Raw genomic sequence first — 18,535 nt, forward strand, 5'->3', positions numbered from 1 at the left:
CAAAATTCATGGGGCTTAAAAGAATGCACTTAAATAAATAGTAGATAGAAACAGTCTGGCAATTTGTTACATTTGATCATGTTGATAGTTGTTGTTACACAACTTATTTTAGCACATCAAGCTTATACATCTTGGGAAGATTTTTGGTGGATGGGCCTTTTATCAAGTTAAATCAAAAGATTGCTTTATTTTTGTTATTGATTTGATGTAGTAAATTCTATTTTAGCATGTTGTATCTTAGATTTGTAAATGGTCCATGACAAAAATAGTTTGCTTATAGTAATTCTCATTGATTGCAGTATTGCATGTAAATACACTGGTCATTATATAATTGTTGTATCCTCTTATGAAATGTTTGTAGATGATGAATTTGTGTTTTTTTTTTGTGTGTGATCTATTTTTTTGCATGATTATTATTTGGTTGCCTTGCATGTCTTCTTTCAGGTCCTAGATGCTGAAACACTGGTATGTAAACTCTTTTCTTGCTTGTTTTCTCTTGCTTCATATTTAAGCCATAACTTTGTGGTGTGTCAATTTAGGGATTGAATTTAAAAAAGAATTGGAAATATCCGGGAAATATAATAATTACCATTATAAAAATGAAATGTAATGGTTGGTTTCCTCATAAGGTCAAGTGCCATTAAGTTGTTTAATAAACATGAATTGAGGAAATGCTATCTGTTTGCACCCAAAGTCAGTTTTGGCATAGCTAGAAAATAATTTTTCCCACATGGAATACATTTTTTGATATAATTGTAAGTTTGAATATATAAGAGAAGAAATATATATATAAACAGTTTTGTATTTAAGTGTAGTATATATAGTTTAAACTTTGACCATTTATAAGACCATGGGTTCTATTCACTGGTTAATATCTAGTTCTATAATAGTTACTGTATTGAATGTATTTCATGACTTTCCTTGTTGTAAAGTTCTATGTATAGAATAGCGCCAGAAAATTAGTTCAATTAACAGCACCTTTTTTCCCCTATATATCAGCAGCAATGTTAAACACTGATGTTGGCTATTAAGGATCTTATTTTAGTTACGGTTATTCCTCCATCAGATCACATGTTTATCTCTCCTGTAAACATGCCCGCTCAGGCTTATGAAATTTTTATAGTTTGTATGAATATGTGCAGATCCAATATTCCTGTCAACCTGATGTGTATTCTAGTGCATTAGGAATCAATGATTATCATGGTACTGTATAGACATGAACTCTACAAACACTATCAGTGCTGCACTTTTGGATTGTCCCCAGGGGAAAGCTGCAGGTGTGCGTGAAGATTTAGTTTTAACTTTGTGACCTTGTATTGGAATAGATTAGGAGGGAAGGGGGAAATTGGATTTTAAACTGAAAGTTTAAAAGAAACAATATTTAATGTACCTAGTACATTTTACTGTATATAAACACAGTCACAAACCCATTGAGATTTTATAATGATGATTATGTCATCCTGGTTTTACCAAAATGTACATGGCACTGTTGTCACTATGACGTAAACATATGTTAGGCCATTATTAAAGAAAATTTTGTTTGATGTACTCTGACCCACATTTTTCACAGGGCTCTCTGTTGTCTATAATTGTTGAAAGGCCCCATTCCCAATTCAAAGAGGGCACATTCTTCCCCAAATGAAAATGTCTTCTTTTTTTTTCCAATAGTCATTACCCCCATAAAATTAAAGAGCATATACTGTGAATTATTACATTTTCAACAGTGAAATACTGTAATTTATTTACTGAATAAAAGTGATATTCTGACACATTGTGAAAGGATATCAAAATGGTATTCCTCACAGTGTGAGAATATCAGAAGAGTGGCAAAACTTACAATTTTCCTTCCCTTCACGAAGAGTGTTTTTTTAAAAAAAAATTCCTGGCCTGTTATAGGATAGAGTTAATAAGCCATCCTGACAGAGACTTATAGTTATACTTCCAAAGTTTTTCCAAATATGTCATTAAAAATCCATGTTTACAATGGTTTTTTATAATCTCGCAATCGCTTTGCTATGATGTCTCAACCGCTTAGCTATGATGTCACAGCCTATGACGCTGTGTTACAAAAAGACAGAGGCAAAGGGAAAATCTAAGAAAATGTAATAAACAGAAAATTCAATGTTTTGTAGATGAATATGGATATTATTTCATGTGTGGGACAGGATTTTTTTAGCCGGGCTTTGCTGAAAGCAAAGTCCTGGCTGTAGGCATCGTGATCGACTGCCTTACTATAAATAGCACATGTTCAGAAAAGTAAACAAAAAACCTAACAGCGTCAAAGCAGACGCTTCCGATAAACAAAATAGTCACATTGAAAGACGATACTTAAACAAATATTTTTTACATCTCAATCTACGGATTTGTTAATTGATCAATATTTTTGTTTGAGAATTAAATTGAAAGAGGAATTAGATATTTACTTTATCAGGGTAATCGTGATATAACAATTTGTGCACATACGCTACTGAATGCATATTGTAAGCGAACTATTTTCAATAAGCGCGGGCTTTTCGACAGGTTGCCTATATTTCATATCGTTTTCGTCGATGTTATGTGAGTGGTTATATTCTCTGTTTTGTCTTTCAGCAAATAAATAGATAAGTAAATTGGAGTTTAAAGAATTAATTAATGTGCGTTATGCCTGAATTAGGTCACCTGACAATTGTACATGGTGTATCTGGTGTATCTAGTCGGCGATAAAAGTACTGTTTGTTTGAAACTTTAAGAATATCTCTAAAAATATGTGCATTTCTTTAACTATGAATTACATAAATTATTAAACCAATATGAATATAATTTTTTAAAAAATTAAATTCTAATTCAAATATATCTAAAGAAAAATCAGCAAACCATATGGTTCAACATTCTTTTTAAAAAAAGTTTGGAAATTGACAGACAAACATTTTTTGTAAAAAATTGTTTTCTTAAAAGTTAAAATTAGTGACCTTAAATGTTTAAATTAGTGACATTAAATAAAACAAATGACTTATATATTCTCCTCACTAGCCATATGTTATTGGTAGAATTAAAAAAAAATGTATGACATTTTTTGTTCGTTTACTGATATTATAGTATAATTAGTCTGAATTTACGTCCGTGATGCATGTATAAACATGCAGTAAGCTCACTAACAATGTCGTGATATCTGTAATTGTTTTTTAAGATCAGTATAGCATTAAGGTGTCTTGAATGGCAAGAAATTTAATGTAATAATGAATTTTAAAAACATCGGTGGTCATTTATCAGATGTAATTTGGTACGATACCGTGTTAATTCCTGCTGATATTTTCAGGGTTGATCTTGTGAAAACGGCTTAACAGGAGACAATTTATTAATTTTTTCCTTTCAAAATAATTGCAAAAAGATGATGATTTTATGATTATATTAACGGCATAAAATAACAGCGAACACCGACTACTTGCAGCAAACAAGTGCGCCGCCATTACGAATTTGTAAAACAAAGAGACAGTTACGGATACTCGTAATTTTCTGAAAAAAAAATGTGTAGGAGGTCAGTCGGGTATAACCGGAAACAAACAAATTTTCTTTAGCCTAATGATGTATGTATGTAAATATTCATGAAGATTAATCTTACAGTTGTAATACTGGTAATGCTGTAATGTTTTCAATATATTACTGCTCAAATAAAAAAGTTAAAATTTGAATGCGTTTAAAGAAAAGGGTTTGAAAATACGGTATTACTTCGAAAACCCTGAATGCAATTAAAATAACTTTCTCCTTTCTAATAAATAATTTCGAACAAAAATCCTTATGATGGTTAAGATCTTGTGTTTGTTTGTTTGTATGTTGTTTAACGTCCCTCTCGAGAATTTTTTCACTCATATGGAGACACTACCACTTGCCGGTGGAGAGCTCCAAATTTTGTCCTATACTCGGCACTTACGGCCATTGAGCAGTGAGGGATCTTTTTCATGCAAGCACCTATTGCGACTCGGGACCACGGTTTATACGGACTCAACGGAAGGACTGGTCTCCATGTCCCACAGTGGGATTCGAACCCGCGACGTAAGGATTAACTTCTTACTTCGCGACTCTAGAGCAGACGCTCTTACCACTGCGCCACGCGAGCGACTAAGATCTTGTGTAAAGGTGATGTAAATGAAGTTCAAAACTATTTGTTTTCTTTCATAATATGAAATAAACAATGCGATTCCATTTGGTTAATATTTTAATTTAATAGTATTAATTTAAATGACTGGGATAAAGATTTATATTCTGTGAAGCATGGAATATAAATAAATAAAAATGTAAACTTTAAGATAGAAATTTCATGTGAATATGTTTATGTATAATATATAAATTATTTATACCCATTTAACAATCAATTTAGCGTCGAAAATTTTTGTGCTTACAAATTCGGATCAAATTTTTGGTGAAAAGTCAATGGTATGTTTTGAATGTGAAAATTTTGTTCGAGACTTCTCACCTTGGATTCATCTCGCATGTGCTCCCAAAGCGCTTTACAGTATATTGAGCGTGCGCGCCCATTCTAAACAAAAAAATGGTCTTAAAACACATGCAAGCTCTCAAGGGTGCTGGGAAATAAAAATCGTTTATGTTAATATATAATTAAAAGAAAACAACATATAAAAATGTTCATTAGTCTTTATCTAAGTACAACACATTATAATTTTTCAGAAAAAGTTGGTTAGTCTTTGCTTCAAAACTTCCTGTTCAGAATGAAGAGCCATCTATGTACGAGCCATAAAGACCTGAATACATCATGATTTTCTCAGGCAATAACCATTATGGCCGAACCTGGAACTAGAACTAGACTCATGTTCATGTCATAAAGATTAGATAATTATAATTTTCGTGCAGCTGGTTTCCTAGAGGACCAAAAATAAAGAATATTTCTTTTCTGATTAATACAGGCATGTAGTATCATTATCAGAAAAAAGGAGAATTGTCCAAACCCGAAAATCCTATTCCGTTGGAGAAGGAGTAGGGGTGGGCTACAACTTACTTTCACATTTCGAATTTCATTAATTCATTACCAAATTACCGTACTTTTAATATGCTACAATAAAATGATGGGTACAATCTAATCAAAATTAGACTATCCATTTTGCTTTTAGTAAATCTGTTCGTCGCTCGAGATAAATACCTGGTTTATATTACGAAGAGTGAGTTGAAAGTTCCAATTTAAATTTGATTGCGAAGAGTCAATCAACCTTTCAATGTACATTGTCCATTGTAAAAGTTTATGTTTGAAAAATGGTGACACCCCTAGCTCCTCCGATACTATATATGTGCCTGTATGAATCAGCAAAACCACTCAAAGTGCACTGTTACCATGCATAACCATTGTGAGCTTAATGTTTAGAAAGGTATAAATGTATTTTCATTAAAAATATCACCAAGTCCTATCCTGGGGTCTTAACGTTGGGTTCTGGCCGTAACTTTTAATTATTGGTAGATGGGTTATTGTTAATCATAATCATACTAACTCTACCTGTTAAATATCAATGGTCAGAAAGAAAGATTTTTCAAATATGTACTAATTTAGGATTGGACAATACACTCGAACATATTAAAGCCCGGCTTTCAGTACTTTCAGTACTTTGATTTATATTTTCACTCATGCTTCGCACTTGTGAAAATATAAAAAAAATCCTGTCCTACTCATGAAATAAATTCCATATTTATCTACAAAACATTGCATATCCTCAATATCACATATTTTCATTGGGTTCGAATTTTCGAGGTTTGAAGGAAGAATATTGGTTTGGGAGTATTTTATTTCTTTGTTGGGGAAGCATTGAGTAGTTTATGTATATGAAATTTTACATGTTGTGGTTGACATGAATTTATGGGTATTTTCGTTCCTCGAAAACAACAAAACTTAAACCCCCATGAAAATTGATTTCACAGTATTTGGATAAACAATAAATAAACTTGCTGCTAATGCTTTTGCATATTGCAAAATGGAAATTTAGGTGATATCAAACACTAGAAACCCCAAATATGATGAATCTTTAATGTATATTGATTTTTCCCAAATTCCCATCACAGTTTTAACAGCTATGGCCCCAGTACCAAAATGTGGTGTGCGGGCCCTGTTTCAAGGTGGGTAGGTAGGTTTTTTTTATGCCCTCCTTCGAAGAAGGGAGGGCATATTGCTTTGCTGCTGTCTGTCGGTCCACCAACAGTGTCCATTCATTTTCTTTGCAGAGGTTGCACATACTGAAATGAAATTTGGTATACAGATTTATCATAGAAATATCTAGGTCAGGTTCTGTTTTGGGTACAATCGAGCAATTTTTGACAGAGTTATGCCCTTGGACTTAGAAAAATTCCAATTATTTGCAGTTTCTGTTCGTTTTCTTTGCAGAGGTTGCACATACTGAAATGAAATTTAATATTCAGATTTATCATAAGAATATCTAGGTCAAGTTGTGTTGTGGGTTCAATCAAGCAATTTTTGACAAGAGTTATGCCCTTTGGACTTAGAAAAGTTCTTTTTATTGCTTTTCATTATCTCTGCAAAGATTGAACAAATTAATGACTGATATATCATGAGAAACGTGTTTTTGCCAAAGATGTGATGAAGAAGACTACCAGGGTATTTCTGGTTGATGCATCTCAGATAGTACCGGTAGATGACCCCTATTGATTTTAAGTTCAAAAGGTCAATTTCATTTCCATGTACTCTGCTCCTAATAAAGGCTTGTGCACCCTATAATGTATGTCTAAAGGGGGGGGGGGGGGATAAGTGTTTCACAAACATCTCTTGTTTTTGAATTATCTTACTCATTGATAATCATAAGAAAAATCACAGACATAGGAATTTATTGATGTTTTCATTATACACAGGAAGACAGATTTAATATTAATTGCTATAAAATGTTTAATCTAAATATGTCTTAGGCAAATGATAAAACTTTAACTTTAAATTTGATACAGACAATCTGTATTTCCCTTGAAAAAAGAAAAAGAATTCTAAAATTTAAGTACTGAAAAAAAATGATCAGGTAGAAGCAATTTTGACGGCTTGGTCGGAGTACATCAAACAAATAATTTTTTGTGGTTGGCCTCAAAAAGTGTTGCATAAACATACAAACAAGAAGAACCATCACACGGCAGAAGGGGGATGGTGATCAGTTGGTGGGGAATTGGTGCGATTTTTTTCATATTGATTTTTGATGCCTACAATAAGAGGGAGAAGCTACTTGTATCTGTTATAAATACTGTGTGAGTGATCTGTGACAAAAAAATCAATTGTTAATAACTGAAGGTGACTCCAGCTGTTACATACTGAAGATCGCTCTTATTCCATTGTATATCTACCTGATTATTACACACAAATGATCCCCCCCCCCCCCCCCAAAAGAAAAAAAAACATGCATGACAGTTATTAATATAAATTTTATTCATGTATCATTTTAAACATTTCAAACAAATACGTTTAAAATTTATCCCTTTACTTTTCAGGCATGCACCAAAGAAGGTCATTTGATGAAACAGACAAATTTTCAGGTACTAGTTAATTCTGAAAATGTGAAGAGATTTTAAGAATGTACATTAAAATTATTACCAGTACAAGATAGAAGACTGTATCATGTGTATATTGCTGTGTTTTTAAGTGCAGTTTATTTCTACTGCCAAAACAGAGATATATTGATGAAAATAGTTTAACAGCTGATTAATTGGATAAAAAGAGGGACAGAAAACTACAAAATCAAATTAGTACAAATGCACTTTTTTTTTGGAGGTTTGTTGTATTTGAAATATTGAAAAAAGCTTGAAATATTGGGTTTTAAACAGATATGAATAATATATGCAGTTCACGACATAATTAATACATAGGCAACTGGAATATAAATATATAATATTTTAAAAAAAATTCGTTTCATTTTCAGAGGTGGAAAAGAAGATATTTTAAATTGAAAGGAAGAAAACTTTATTATGCCAAAGACACCAAGGTAGTAAAGATCAGGTTCTCTAAGATGTACGTTTTTAAATATCTGGTCAACCGTATTATTTTAGACTTGTGTGAATATCTTGTTTTGCTGTATACTTGATTTAGAACTTCATTCTCGCATCTTTTTTAGCTCACATTAACATACAACGTTCTCTCTATAGTTTAGAGTTTGGATTCAGGGCCTCCTTGGGAAAAGATTAGCCACAATAGGGGATCAAAGTTTTACTACAGAATAGATAAGAAAAATCTTATTTAGCAGGGCCAGGGTTACTCAGATGAGCATAGTGGTACATGAACCTCTTGTTTTATGTCCTCTGTTTATATGACTGGGACATAGAATAAAATTAACTCACCAGAGCTATAAGCTAAAGTGAATTTTTCTGATCAATCTTTATCTGACATCCATCAGACATATTTTCCAAGTTTTCTAAATCTTCTTTTGAACCACTGGGCCAGTTTCAGCTAAACTTTGCAAAAGAGTATCCTTGGTTAAAGGGGTCTCAAAATTGTTCAATTAGAGTATGGGCCCATTCAAAGGGGAGATAAGAAAAAGCCAAAATAGGATGGGGCTTTTAAAACTCCCAAGAACCAGTACTAGGTCAGAAGAGATGAAGCTTATGTGAAATCTCCCTAACACTGTAAAATTTGAGTTGTTCAAGTCATGGCTTCATGGGGTAGGTGTGGCCATAGTAGGGGACCAGTTTTACATGAAATATGGAGATAACGAACAGTAATCAATCTCAGAAAGTCTATTGAAACAATACAAATTGGGGAAGAGCAAACATGGACCAATAAAAATATCAGAGGTGGGATCAGGTGCCATGGAGGAGTTAGGAGTGTTGATCGGTCACAATGTCTTGCAGCAATAAACCCCATTTCCTTTCAAATAAAATGGAAAATATGATGTATTTTCAGTAGGGTCAGCAGTGCAATGAATGTGTACATAATTATGAATTTATCCTGTTTATTGAAGTTACCATACGTACCGGTCGAACACGTGTTTACTTGATGTTTATGTACACTGCCAATCTGATTGGCTACTGTATTTATAGAATACCTGTTCTACAGGTATTCGCATGAACCATTTGACCTTTTTTTCCATTCTGAAGAAATGTCATTATGTGACAATCAAAGTTCAAAAGAAAGCTCAAAATGTTCCATTCAAACGGAAATTTTTACCACTTCAATGCACTTCATTGTAGTAATATATGAGGGAAAAATCTTTGAGAATCAATGGGCAATGATTAGTGTTCAAACATCTCAGTGTAGTGCAGATTCAAATTTCAGATCTTTACTAATGGAGTAAGGATAGGCCTTAAACAAAGTTTTACATGTCAGAGAAGATGTGGGAATTAAAAAAAAAAAATCTCAAGAGTAGGAGGAGCACACTTAATCATATTTATATATAATTATTCTAAAATTGTGTTAATTCAAATTGTTTTTTTAAATTCAAATTATAGACTATGGGGTCAGGATAGGGCTTAAATCGGGGATCAGATTTTACAGAATTCAGTGTACATGAATGAAGGGGGAGGGAAAGCTTTTAACAGATCTTCTTATCCAGATGAGCTAGGAATATTAATTGCATCTCCATGCTGTGTGGATTCTAGTTCTGTTCAGTTGTGAACCCTTGAGACTTGGAAGGGACCACAATATGGGGAGAAAATTTTTCATGGGAATAAAGAAGGGAGAAATCTTTTTTGAAGAAAAGCAGGACCAAGATTACTCAGATGAGAACTGTGGCCAGTGAGCCTCTGATCTTAATTAGCTTGTATCAGGACTAAGATTACTCAGATGAGCACTGTGGCCAATGAGCCTCTGGTCTTAATTAGCTTGTATCAGGACTAAGATTACTCAGATGAGAACTGTGGCCAGTGAGCCTCTGATCTTAATTAGCTTGTATCAGGACTAAGATTACTCAGATGAGCACTGTGGCCAATGAGCCTCTGGTCTTAATTAGCTTGTATCAGGACCAAGATTACTCAGATGAGCACTGTGGCCAATGAGCCTCTGGTCTTAATTACCTTCTATCAGGACCATGATTACTCAGATGAGCACTGTGGCCAGTGAGCCTCTGATCTTAATTAGCTTGTATCAGGACAAAGATTACTCAGATGAGCACTATGGCCAATGAGCCTCTGGTCTTAATTACCTTGTATCAGGACTAAGATTACTCAGATGAGCACTGTGGCCAATGAGCCCCTTGTCTTAATTAGCTTGTATCAGGACCAAGATTACTCAGATGAGCACTATGGCCAATGAGCCTCTGGTCTTAATTACCTTGTATCAGGACAAAGATTACTCAGATGAGCACTGTGGCCAATGAGCCTCTGGTCTTAATTAGCTTGTATCAGGACCAAGATTACTCAGATGAGCACTGTGGCCAGTGAGCCTCTGATCTTAATTAGCTTGTATCAGGACAAAGATTACTCAGATGAGCACTATGGCCAATGAACCTCTGATCTTAATTAGCTTCTATCAGGACAAAGATTACTCAGATGAGCACTGTGGCCAATGAGCCTCTGGTCTTAATTAGCTTGTTTCAGGTCCAAGATTACTCAGATGAGCACTGTGGCCATGAGCCTCTGATCTTAATTAGCTTGTATCAGGACTAAGATTACTCAGATGAGCACTATGGCCAGTGAGCCTCTGATCTTAATTAGCTTGTATCAGGACCAAGATTACTCAGATGAGCACTGTGGCCAGTGAGCCTCTGATCTTAATTAGCTTGTATCAGGACAAAGATTACTCAGATGAGCACTATGGCCAATGAGCCTCTGATCTTAATTACCTTGTATCAGGACTAAGATTACTCAGATGAGCACTATGGCCAATGAGCCTCTGGTCTTAATTAGCTTGTATCAGGACTAAGATCACTCAGATGAGCACTGTGGCCAATGAGCCTCTGGTCTTAATTAGCTTGTATCAGGACAATGATTACTCAGATAAGCACTGTGGCCAGTGAGCCTCTGGTCTTAATTAGCTTGTATCAGGTCAAAGATTACTCAGATGAGCACTGTGGCCAATGAGCCTCTGGTCTTAATTAGCTTGTATCAGGACAATGATTACTCAGATAAGCACTGTGGCCATTGAGCCTCTGGTCTTAATTAGCTTGTATCAGGACAATGATTACTCAGATAAGCACTGTGGCCATTGAGCCTCTGGTCTTAATTAGCTTGTATCAGGACTAAGATTACTCAGATGAGAACTGTGGCCAATGAGCCTCTGATCTCATTTAGCTTGTATCAGGACAAAGATTACTCAGATGAGCACTGTGCCCAATGAGCCTCTGGTCTTAATTAGCTTGTATCAGGTCAAAGATTACTCAGATGAGCACTGTGGCCAATGAGCCTCTGATCTTAATTAGCTTGTATCAGGACAAAGATTACTCAGATGAGCACTGTGGCCAATGAGCCTCTGGTCTTAATTAGCTTGTATCAGGACAATGATTACTCAGATAAGCACTGTGGCCAATGAGCCTCTGGTCTTAATGAACTTGTATCAGGACCATGATTACTCAGATGAGCACTGTGGCCAGTGAACCTCTGATCTTAATTAGCTTGTATCAGGACCATGATTACTCAGATGAGCACTGTGGCCATTGAGCCTCTGATCTTAATTAGCTTGTATCAGGACAAAGATTACTCAGAAGAGCACTGTGGCCAATGAGCCTCTGATCTTAATTAGCTTCTATCAGGACAAAGATTACTCAGATGAGCACTGTGCCCAATGAGCCTCTGGTCTTAATTAGCTTTATCAGGACAAAGATTACTCAGATGAGCACTGTGGCCAATGAGCCTCTGATCTTAATTAGCTTGTTCCAGGACCATGATTACTCAGATGAGCACTGTGGCCAATGGGCCTCTGATCTTAATAAGCTTGTATAAGGTCCAAGATAACTCAGATGAGCACTGTGGCCAATGAGCCTCTGGTCTTAATTAGTTTGTATCAGGTCCAAGGTCACTCAGATGAGCACTGTGGCCATTGAGCCTCTGGTCTTAATTAGCTTGTATCAGGACAAAGATTACTCAGATAAGCACTGTGGCCAATGAGCCTCTGATCTTAATTAGCTTGTATCAGGACAAAGGTTACTCAGATGAGCACTGTGGCCAATGAGCCTCTGATCTTAATTAGCTTGTATCAGGACTAAGATTACTCAGATGAGCACTGTGGCCAATGAGCTCTGATCTTAATTAGCTTGTATCAGGACAAAGATTACTCAGATGAGCACTGTGGCCAGTGAACCTCTGATCTTAATTAGCTTGTATCAGGACAAAGATTACTCAGATGAGCACTATGGCCAATGAGCCTCTGGTCTTAATTAGCTTCTATCAGGACAAAGATTACTCAGATGAGAACTGTGGCCAATGAGCCTCTGGTCTTAATTAGCTTGTTTCAGGTCCAAGATTACTCAGATGAGCACTGTGGCCATGAGTCTCTGGTCTTAATTAGCTTGTATCAGGACAAAGATTACTCAGATGAGCACTGTGGCCAATGAGCCTCTGATCTTAATTAGCTTGTATCAGGACCATGATTACTCAGATGAGCACTGTGGCCAGTGAACCTCTGATCTTAATTAGCTTGTATCAGGAACAGGGCACAGTCATTGATCTTTGTTCCAGTGATGAAGTCACCAAATTTATTTTGAAATTCTGAGCAAGATTGTGGATTTGTAAAGAGATGACCTAAGACAGTGGGCCCTCTCCCACCAGCCACCTTTAATCTTGGGGGCATATGAACAGAAAGAAGGGAGGGCACATTCTATGGACACATTTATAAAAAAGTTTTCTTTTGTATGAATAAATGCATAAGTACTGTGAAATAGCTAATTTTTATCAATCAACATGAAACTTGATGTGTAAGTCATCCATTTGATATCAAGATACATACAAAAAAATTAGACTTTATCTACAAGCATGGCAAAAAAAGTCTAGAAAATTATTAGAATGTATCTGTGCTGAAGCCATAACTTTAGTTAAAATGAATCAATCATTACAAGACTCAAACTTGATCTGTAAGTCATTAAAGGTGCTAAGACACAGATTTGAACTTAATATTTTCTCAAATTTTCTGTATAATATTACAACTTATATATTTCAATAGCATTTCACACGAAAATATAATTAAAAACTTATTTTAACTGGAAATTATTGGAACTACGAATTCCGGGACGCTTTTGATTAACACATCTTTGCACTTACACAAATTTTAACTTTATCCTTTATATTTAAGAAAAGAAGCGATTTTGTTATGTATTAATGAAAAACATTACATCTATAATCCAGAAAATTCAGAGTAGAAATGTTCGAAAGCAAAACCAGCTCACAAGTATTGTCAGTCTGTGCTCTGTGATGTGTACAGAGTTTAACAAATTGAACACACCCTTGAAACATAAACTGTTTTTGTAAACGGGGCACGAGCTCTGTTATTGTTAATGTTTACAATTCACCGGGTGTGTTCAATTGTTAAACTCTACACACACCACTGAGCACGGACTTACAATACTGTGAGTGGGTTTTGATTTTGAACATTTCTACTCTGAATTTTCTGGGTTCTAGTTTTAATATTTTTCATTAATAAACAACAAAATTGCCACTTTTCTTAAGTATTAAGAAAAAAATTAAAATTTGTGAAAGTGCAAGGATGTGTCAATCCAACATGTCCAGAAATTCGAAGTTTTAATAACTTCGAGATAAAATAAGATTTTTGTCATATTTTAGTATGAAATGATATAGCAACATACAAGTCAGGAAATTATACAGAAAATTTGAGAAAATATTAACTTCCACTACTTACTAAATATTAACTTCTGTGTCCAAGCACCTTTAATATCAAGAAACATACCAAAAATCAGCTCATTTTCTAGAAGCCTAGCAAAAAAAATAGGTCCGGAATATTAAATATGATGGAATGACATTGACCATTTGGTTGATGGAAAGGGTTAACATTATGCCAGGGCCATTTTTGGGCATTTGAATATAAACAAAAAGAAATCAGCATGAAAAAAATTCTTAGGTAAAATGTTGAAGATCTCTTTATTGCTAAATTTGAACAGTGAATGAGGATAAGGATATAGCTGGAAAGTTTTAGAAACTTAAAAATAACCAACCTTAATAAATTTATACATGTAATTACTCTTTACTGGCACTAGGGTAAAACTTGGTCTTGATGAACAAAAATTAAAAATTGCCAAAGTTGGACAACTGTGAATACAGAATAACAGCGAGAATCAACTTTGAGTTACTTCTCTTGGAGAGCAATAGAATTTATTATGAAGAAATCTTAGTGAATGATCTTAAGCAATGTATGATAAAGCCTTAATTCATTGTCTACAGACTTCTCTTACCTGTTTCTTCCATTAATAAGTTGTTTTTTTTTTGTACTTAATTATCCAAAGTTTAATGATTTTATTTCTTATATTTCAGTCGGTGATTTTTGATGAAATAGAACTCACAGATCTCAGTGTAGCAGAATGTAGCACCAAAAATATTAACCACAGTTTCCAGGTAAGTCAGATAAATTAACAGGTGTAAATTACAGGTGTAAATAAGTAATGATGCATGTTGATCACTGCTTTGGCTATATGTAATGAACTTAAGCTATGACCTGTAATCCTATTCATAAGATGCATTGTGGATTATTTTAATAAAATTTATCCAATTGTGAAGGATTTCTGTCTCCCCCAGTTTCCTCCCCCCTTCTGATTTACTGATCAAAATACCCAAACGGGGAAAATTTTTGTTGGGTATTACCTTGTGTTTTCCTCTTTCCAACCAGGGTTGTGGATAACCACTCGCCCACTTGCAAATGTGAGTAAAATTTGCTGTGGGCGACTAGATATCAAAAATCTGGTCGCCCACATGGCGAACAATTTTTTACCGGAGCATAATCACATTTCATGTTTATATTTTATGTACTTTCAGTTTTTAAGAAAACGCTCTACTAACCTAGATTATTTGTGTAGTGTACAAGCATATTACGCAAACTTGTACGTGATTGAGATAAAAAATGGTGATTTATCAAAGCGGTTAAATCTCGGTTAAATCTGATGATACGAGAGCAAATGTTTGAGGTTGTTCTAATAGAAATATTGTAACAATCAGCTATGGTTGTCACACACTCCATTCGACTAGTTATTTACAGATAGAATTTGAATTACCATGTCAAATGCACACAATAAAAGATCTGAATCAAACATCACAGGATGTATGTAATTTTTTATTTAATATGCCCCCTTGTTAAACCATACACATAGGTGTCGGCAGTTTTATCCATAAAGCAACGTAAACAACAACCAGTGAGCTTCGCGTGCGTAGGGAGCAAAGAGACAGGAATGCAAAGTGTTTTTGGCGATTCTGCTCTGGTGCTTTATTCAATAAAACTAACAACAACACCCGGTATAATTTATGTCAGTCGATGTTTCTAACCTGATTTTTGGTCCGATTACCCTCTCAATTGCTGTACTAGACCCTTAAATCTAACGTTAACGACATCTCGAAAAGAATCAGTTGCCATGAGGGTCTGCGTGCCATTCGCTCCTAGAGCATTTTGCATTCCTGTTGCTTCGCTTGCTAACCTCAGTGGTTGTTGATGTTTAGGTTGCTTTATGGATAAAAATATCAACTCCTGTGCCATAGACGCTTCAGTTGTATAAGGTTAAATACTACAAAATGTAATGAACATATTATCAGATCAAAGTTTTTAGAAAAGAGATAACGTGACAAAAATTCATACATGTATGCTGCAAACATACATGTATAGATACTATGAATAAAAAAATCAATTAGAAAAATTTAGGATTTTTGTTGTTGTTATTTTTAATTTACATATAATGTGGGCTCGTGGATCACATTGTGGGCCTGTAAAATTGAAAAGTTAGGAGCCCACATGGCCCCTAAGGTTTCAAAAGTTAACCACAACCCTGCCAAAACCTTATAACATGTTAATAATTTAATTATACACACATCTTACTTAACACAAGAAATAGTAGAGGTCAGATTTAGGGCTCGAACCATCCTTGGTGTATTAGTGAAAGAGGGTCATTGACTAACTTTGAAAATGTCAATATTTTTACAGGTGGAATTCATACTTAGATCATATAGTAGAGACAGTTTTGTTGAAATTTCATTGTTTTTTGTTGACTAAATAAAATAATCCAGAAAGTTATTAGAGGTTTTAAAACATTCAGTTTTGGTTCAAACATTAACTGAGAAAGTCCTACCTACATTTTGGTACTTGTCATGGGGGAATCCAGGAATTTTTCTCGGGGAAAGGACCCCACCCTCAATCAGACTTGCAAATTTCTTGAGCAAAAAAAATTTATTAAATAAAAAAAGTACCCCCCCACCCCACCCCCGATGCAAAAACCTATTTCTGGGTAGATGGTGGGAGGAGGGGTAACACTTATCTTGGACAAGCCACTTTCCATCATATTCCTACCAACTTAAAAGAGGTCTGATTTTGGGTGGAGAGGGGGGATGAAGATCATATTTTGGTACTTTAATATTTAAAGTTAATAAATTGAAAAATATTTTCATACATATTTCTGTAAATGTAAAACTCCGAATAAAATGAAACTTACTCCAAGTGCCACTTTTGACTACAGTTAAATTTTGGTGTCCCAAACTCTGACATCTCGAATAGTTATACTATGGATATGTCAAAGTGATTTGACAGTCCAAAGCACTATAGTCTTATTGTATTTTAACCTCAATATCCTGAACCTTCAGATATCTTACAGTTTTTTCTCGGTCCCTTTGAGTTTGAGATGACGAGGTTTGACCGTATTATGAATTCAAAGCAGTGGAGTAATTCTCTCATCAATTACCTTTGGTTTTAATTAAAAATACAAAGTTGTATTTTCTGTGTTGGAAATATAATCATATACCCTAAAGGTGAAGGAGTAATGCCCCTTTTGTTGTTCACAGGGGGTGCTCCATAAATTGTAAAATAATGAGAAATTCATGATGATTCCTTGACACCATAAAAAAAAAAATTCAGAAGCGAGATAATAGGAAATGTACATATTAAATATTTTTGTTATTATATCAGAGAATACTGCTAATGACTTGTGACTGAGGTTCAATGGTTTATAGTTACATTGTTGACAAATACCAGCTTTAGATGGAATTCCTTACAAATCAATATGTTTATTCACACTATAATTGCACATGAATACCATTTTTAACGGTTTAATGGATTTTAATGTCATCTTCAGTAACTGGTTACTTAAAACATGGATATTTTATAGAGAAAATCTATATCGCCTTGCTTTATGTGGGTATAGTGTGCCTTTGTATATGGTTAATGATTGGTGGTGTCTGTCCAGTCTTCTGCCAATTCTTTCAAGATCTTAAAAAAAAAACAATAGTGGATTACTAAAAAATATCATAAAAAATTGCTGGTATAGTTTCACGAAGTTCCATTGCAAAGAAAAATCTGAGAGTTGACTAAAGAGAAATAAACTGCAATGATATATGCATGGAAATGTTGAAGAAAAAGATTCCATTCACTTTATATGCAAATAGCTTAAAGCTAACAGACAGAGATATCACGAGTCATGTCTATATTTTTCCTATTTAATCTTGGGGTATTTCTTCCTCTTGATAAATATCAATGCAGGAATTCCTCTGCAGTTTGGGACAGTCCATATATTACACAAATTTCCTTGTTCTGTTTTCTTGATAAAGATGACACTGCTTCTATCTAGTTTTCTATATGATCCCCCCAGTGAGATATGATGTATGGGGAGCCTTATTGGAGGAGATTATCATTCTCCGAGACAGAAAAATGTAGTAGAGGTGGAGGAGATGGGGTCACTGGTAGGCATACAATGGTAAGCATGGAAGGACAGGAAGAAAATAATATAACTAAATAGCTTACAGTCAGAAATAGACTGTCATTTACAGCCAGCTCAGAGGTGCAGGGTAATAAAGAGAGAATGCTAACTCAAGTTGTCTTTCTACCAATTAAGTGTTGAGGAACTGTTGAACCATGAGTAGTGGGACCTTGAAATCAATTTTTTTTTTGGGGGGGGTATCATCTCGAAATATCAGTGATTTGGGCAGCTAGCAGAGATGAGAGTGACTTGAGATGGTAGTGTAGGGGATGAACCCCTGGCTGACGTCTGTATAGTTGCTTGTCTTGGCTGCAGTACAGAGAAGATTTTCTAAGGTAAGGCCTTGTTTATGTTACACAGTGAAACTGCTGGTGGATACAGACAAATGATGTCATTAATTGGTCTACAGGAAGACAGAAGTTTACACTAACTTTTTCTGTATATGTTTGATTTTTACTGGATCACATTTATCTTGATACATCAGTGGGAGTCCTCCAATCTCTAGATTAATCACTGTATTACTCCACCTTTCTGTCACAAGACCTTTCTGCCCTATCCTTATTGCACTCTGTAACTAACAAACTCTATAATGAATGGGATGTTTTCTTCAGTAATTTTTATGTTTGTTGAATACACATTAAAAGCAAAGGAAATTGGATTCCTGGTGTGAAAGGTTTATTTTCTGACTTTCATCAGCTGACTGGTGTGATAGATTTATATACATATCTACATCTAGTGCCGAGGTCATG

The 18,535-nt window shown here is 34.7% G+C and overlaps 1 protein-coding gene across 2 annotated transcripts in view; it reads left to right on the forward strand.

Annotated features, from left to right (window-relative positions):
* Positions 1–18,535, forward strand: part of LOC133193507 (diacylglycerol kinase delta-like) — a 59,223-nt gene that overhangs the window by 1,010 nt on the left and 39,678 nt on the right. For both annotated transcript variants that reach the window (XM_061329475.1, XM_061329481.1), the window contains exons 2-4: positions 7,459–7,503; positions 7,887–7,949; positions 14,374–14,454. In XM_061329475.1, coding sequence (XP_061185459.1) covers positions 7,459–7,503; positions 7,887–7,949; positions 14,374–14,454 — 189 coding nt within the window. The remainder of the gene's footprint in view (positions 1–7,458; positions 7,504–7,886; positions 7,950–14,373; positions 14,455–18,535) is intronic.

The sequence above is a fragment of the Saccostrea echinata genome, unplaced genomic scaffold, assembly GCF_033153115.1.
Source record: "Saccostrea echinata isolate AGI-Se365-2 ecotype Australia unplaced genomic scaffold, CSIRO_AGI_Sech_v1 ptg000001l, whole genome shotgun sequence".
Lineage (NCBI taxonomy): Eukaryota > Metazoa > Mollusca > Bivalvia > Ostreida > Ostreidae > Saccostrea > Saccostrea echinata.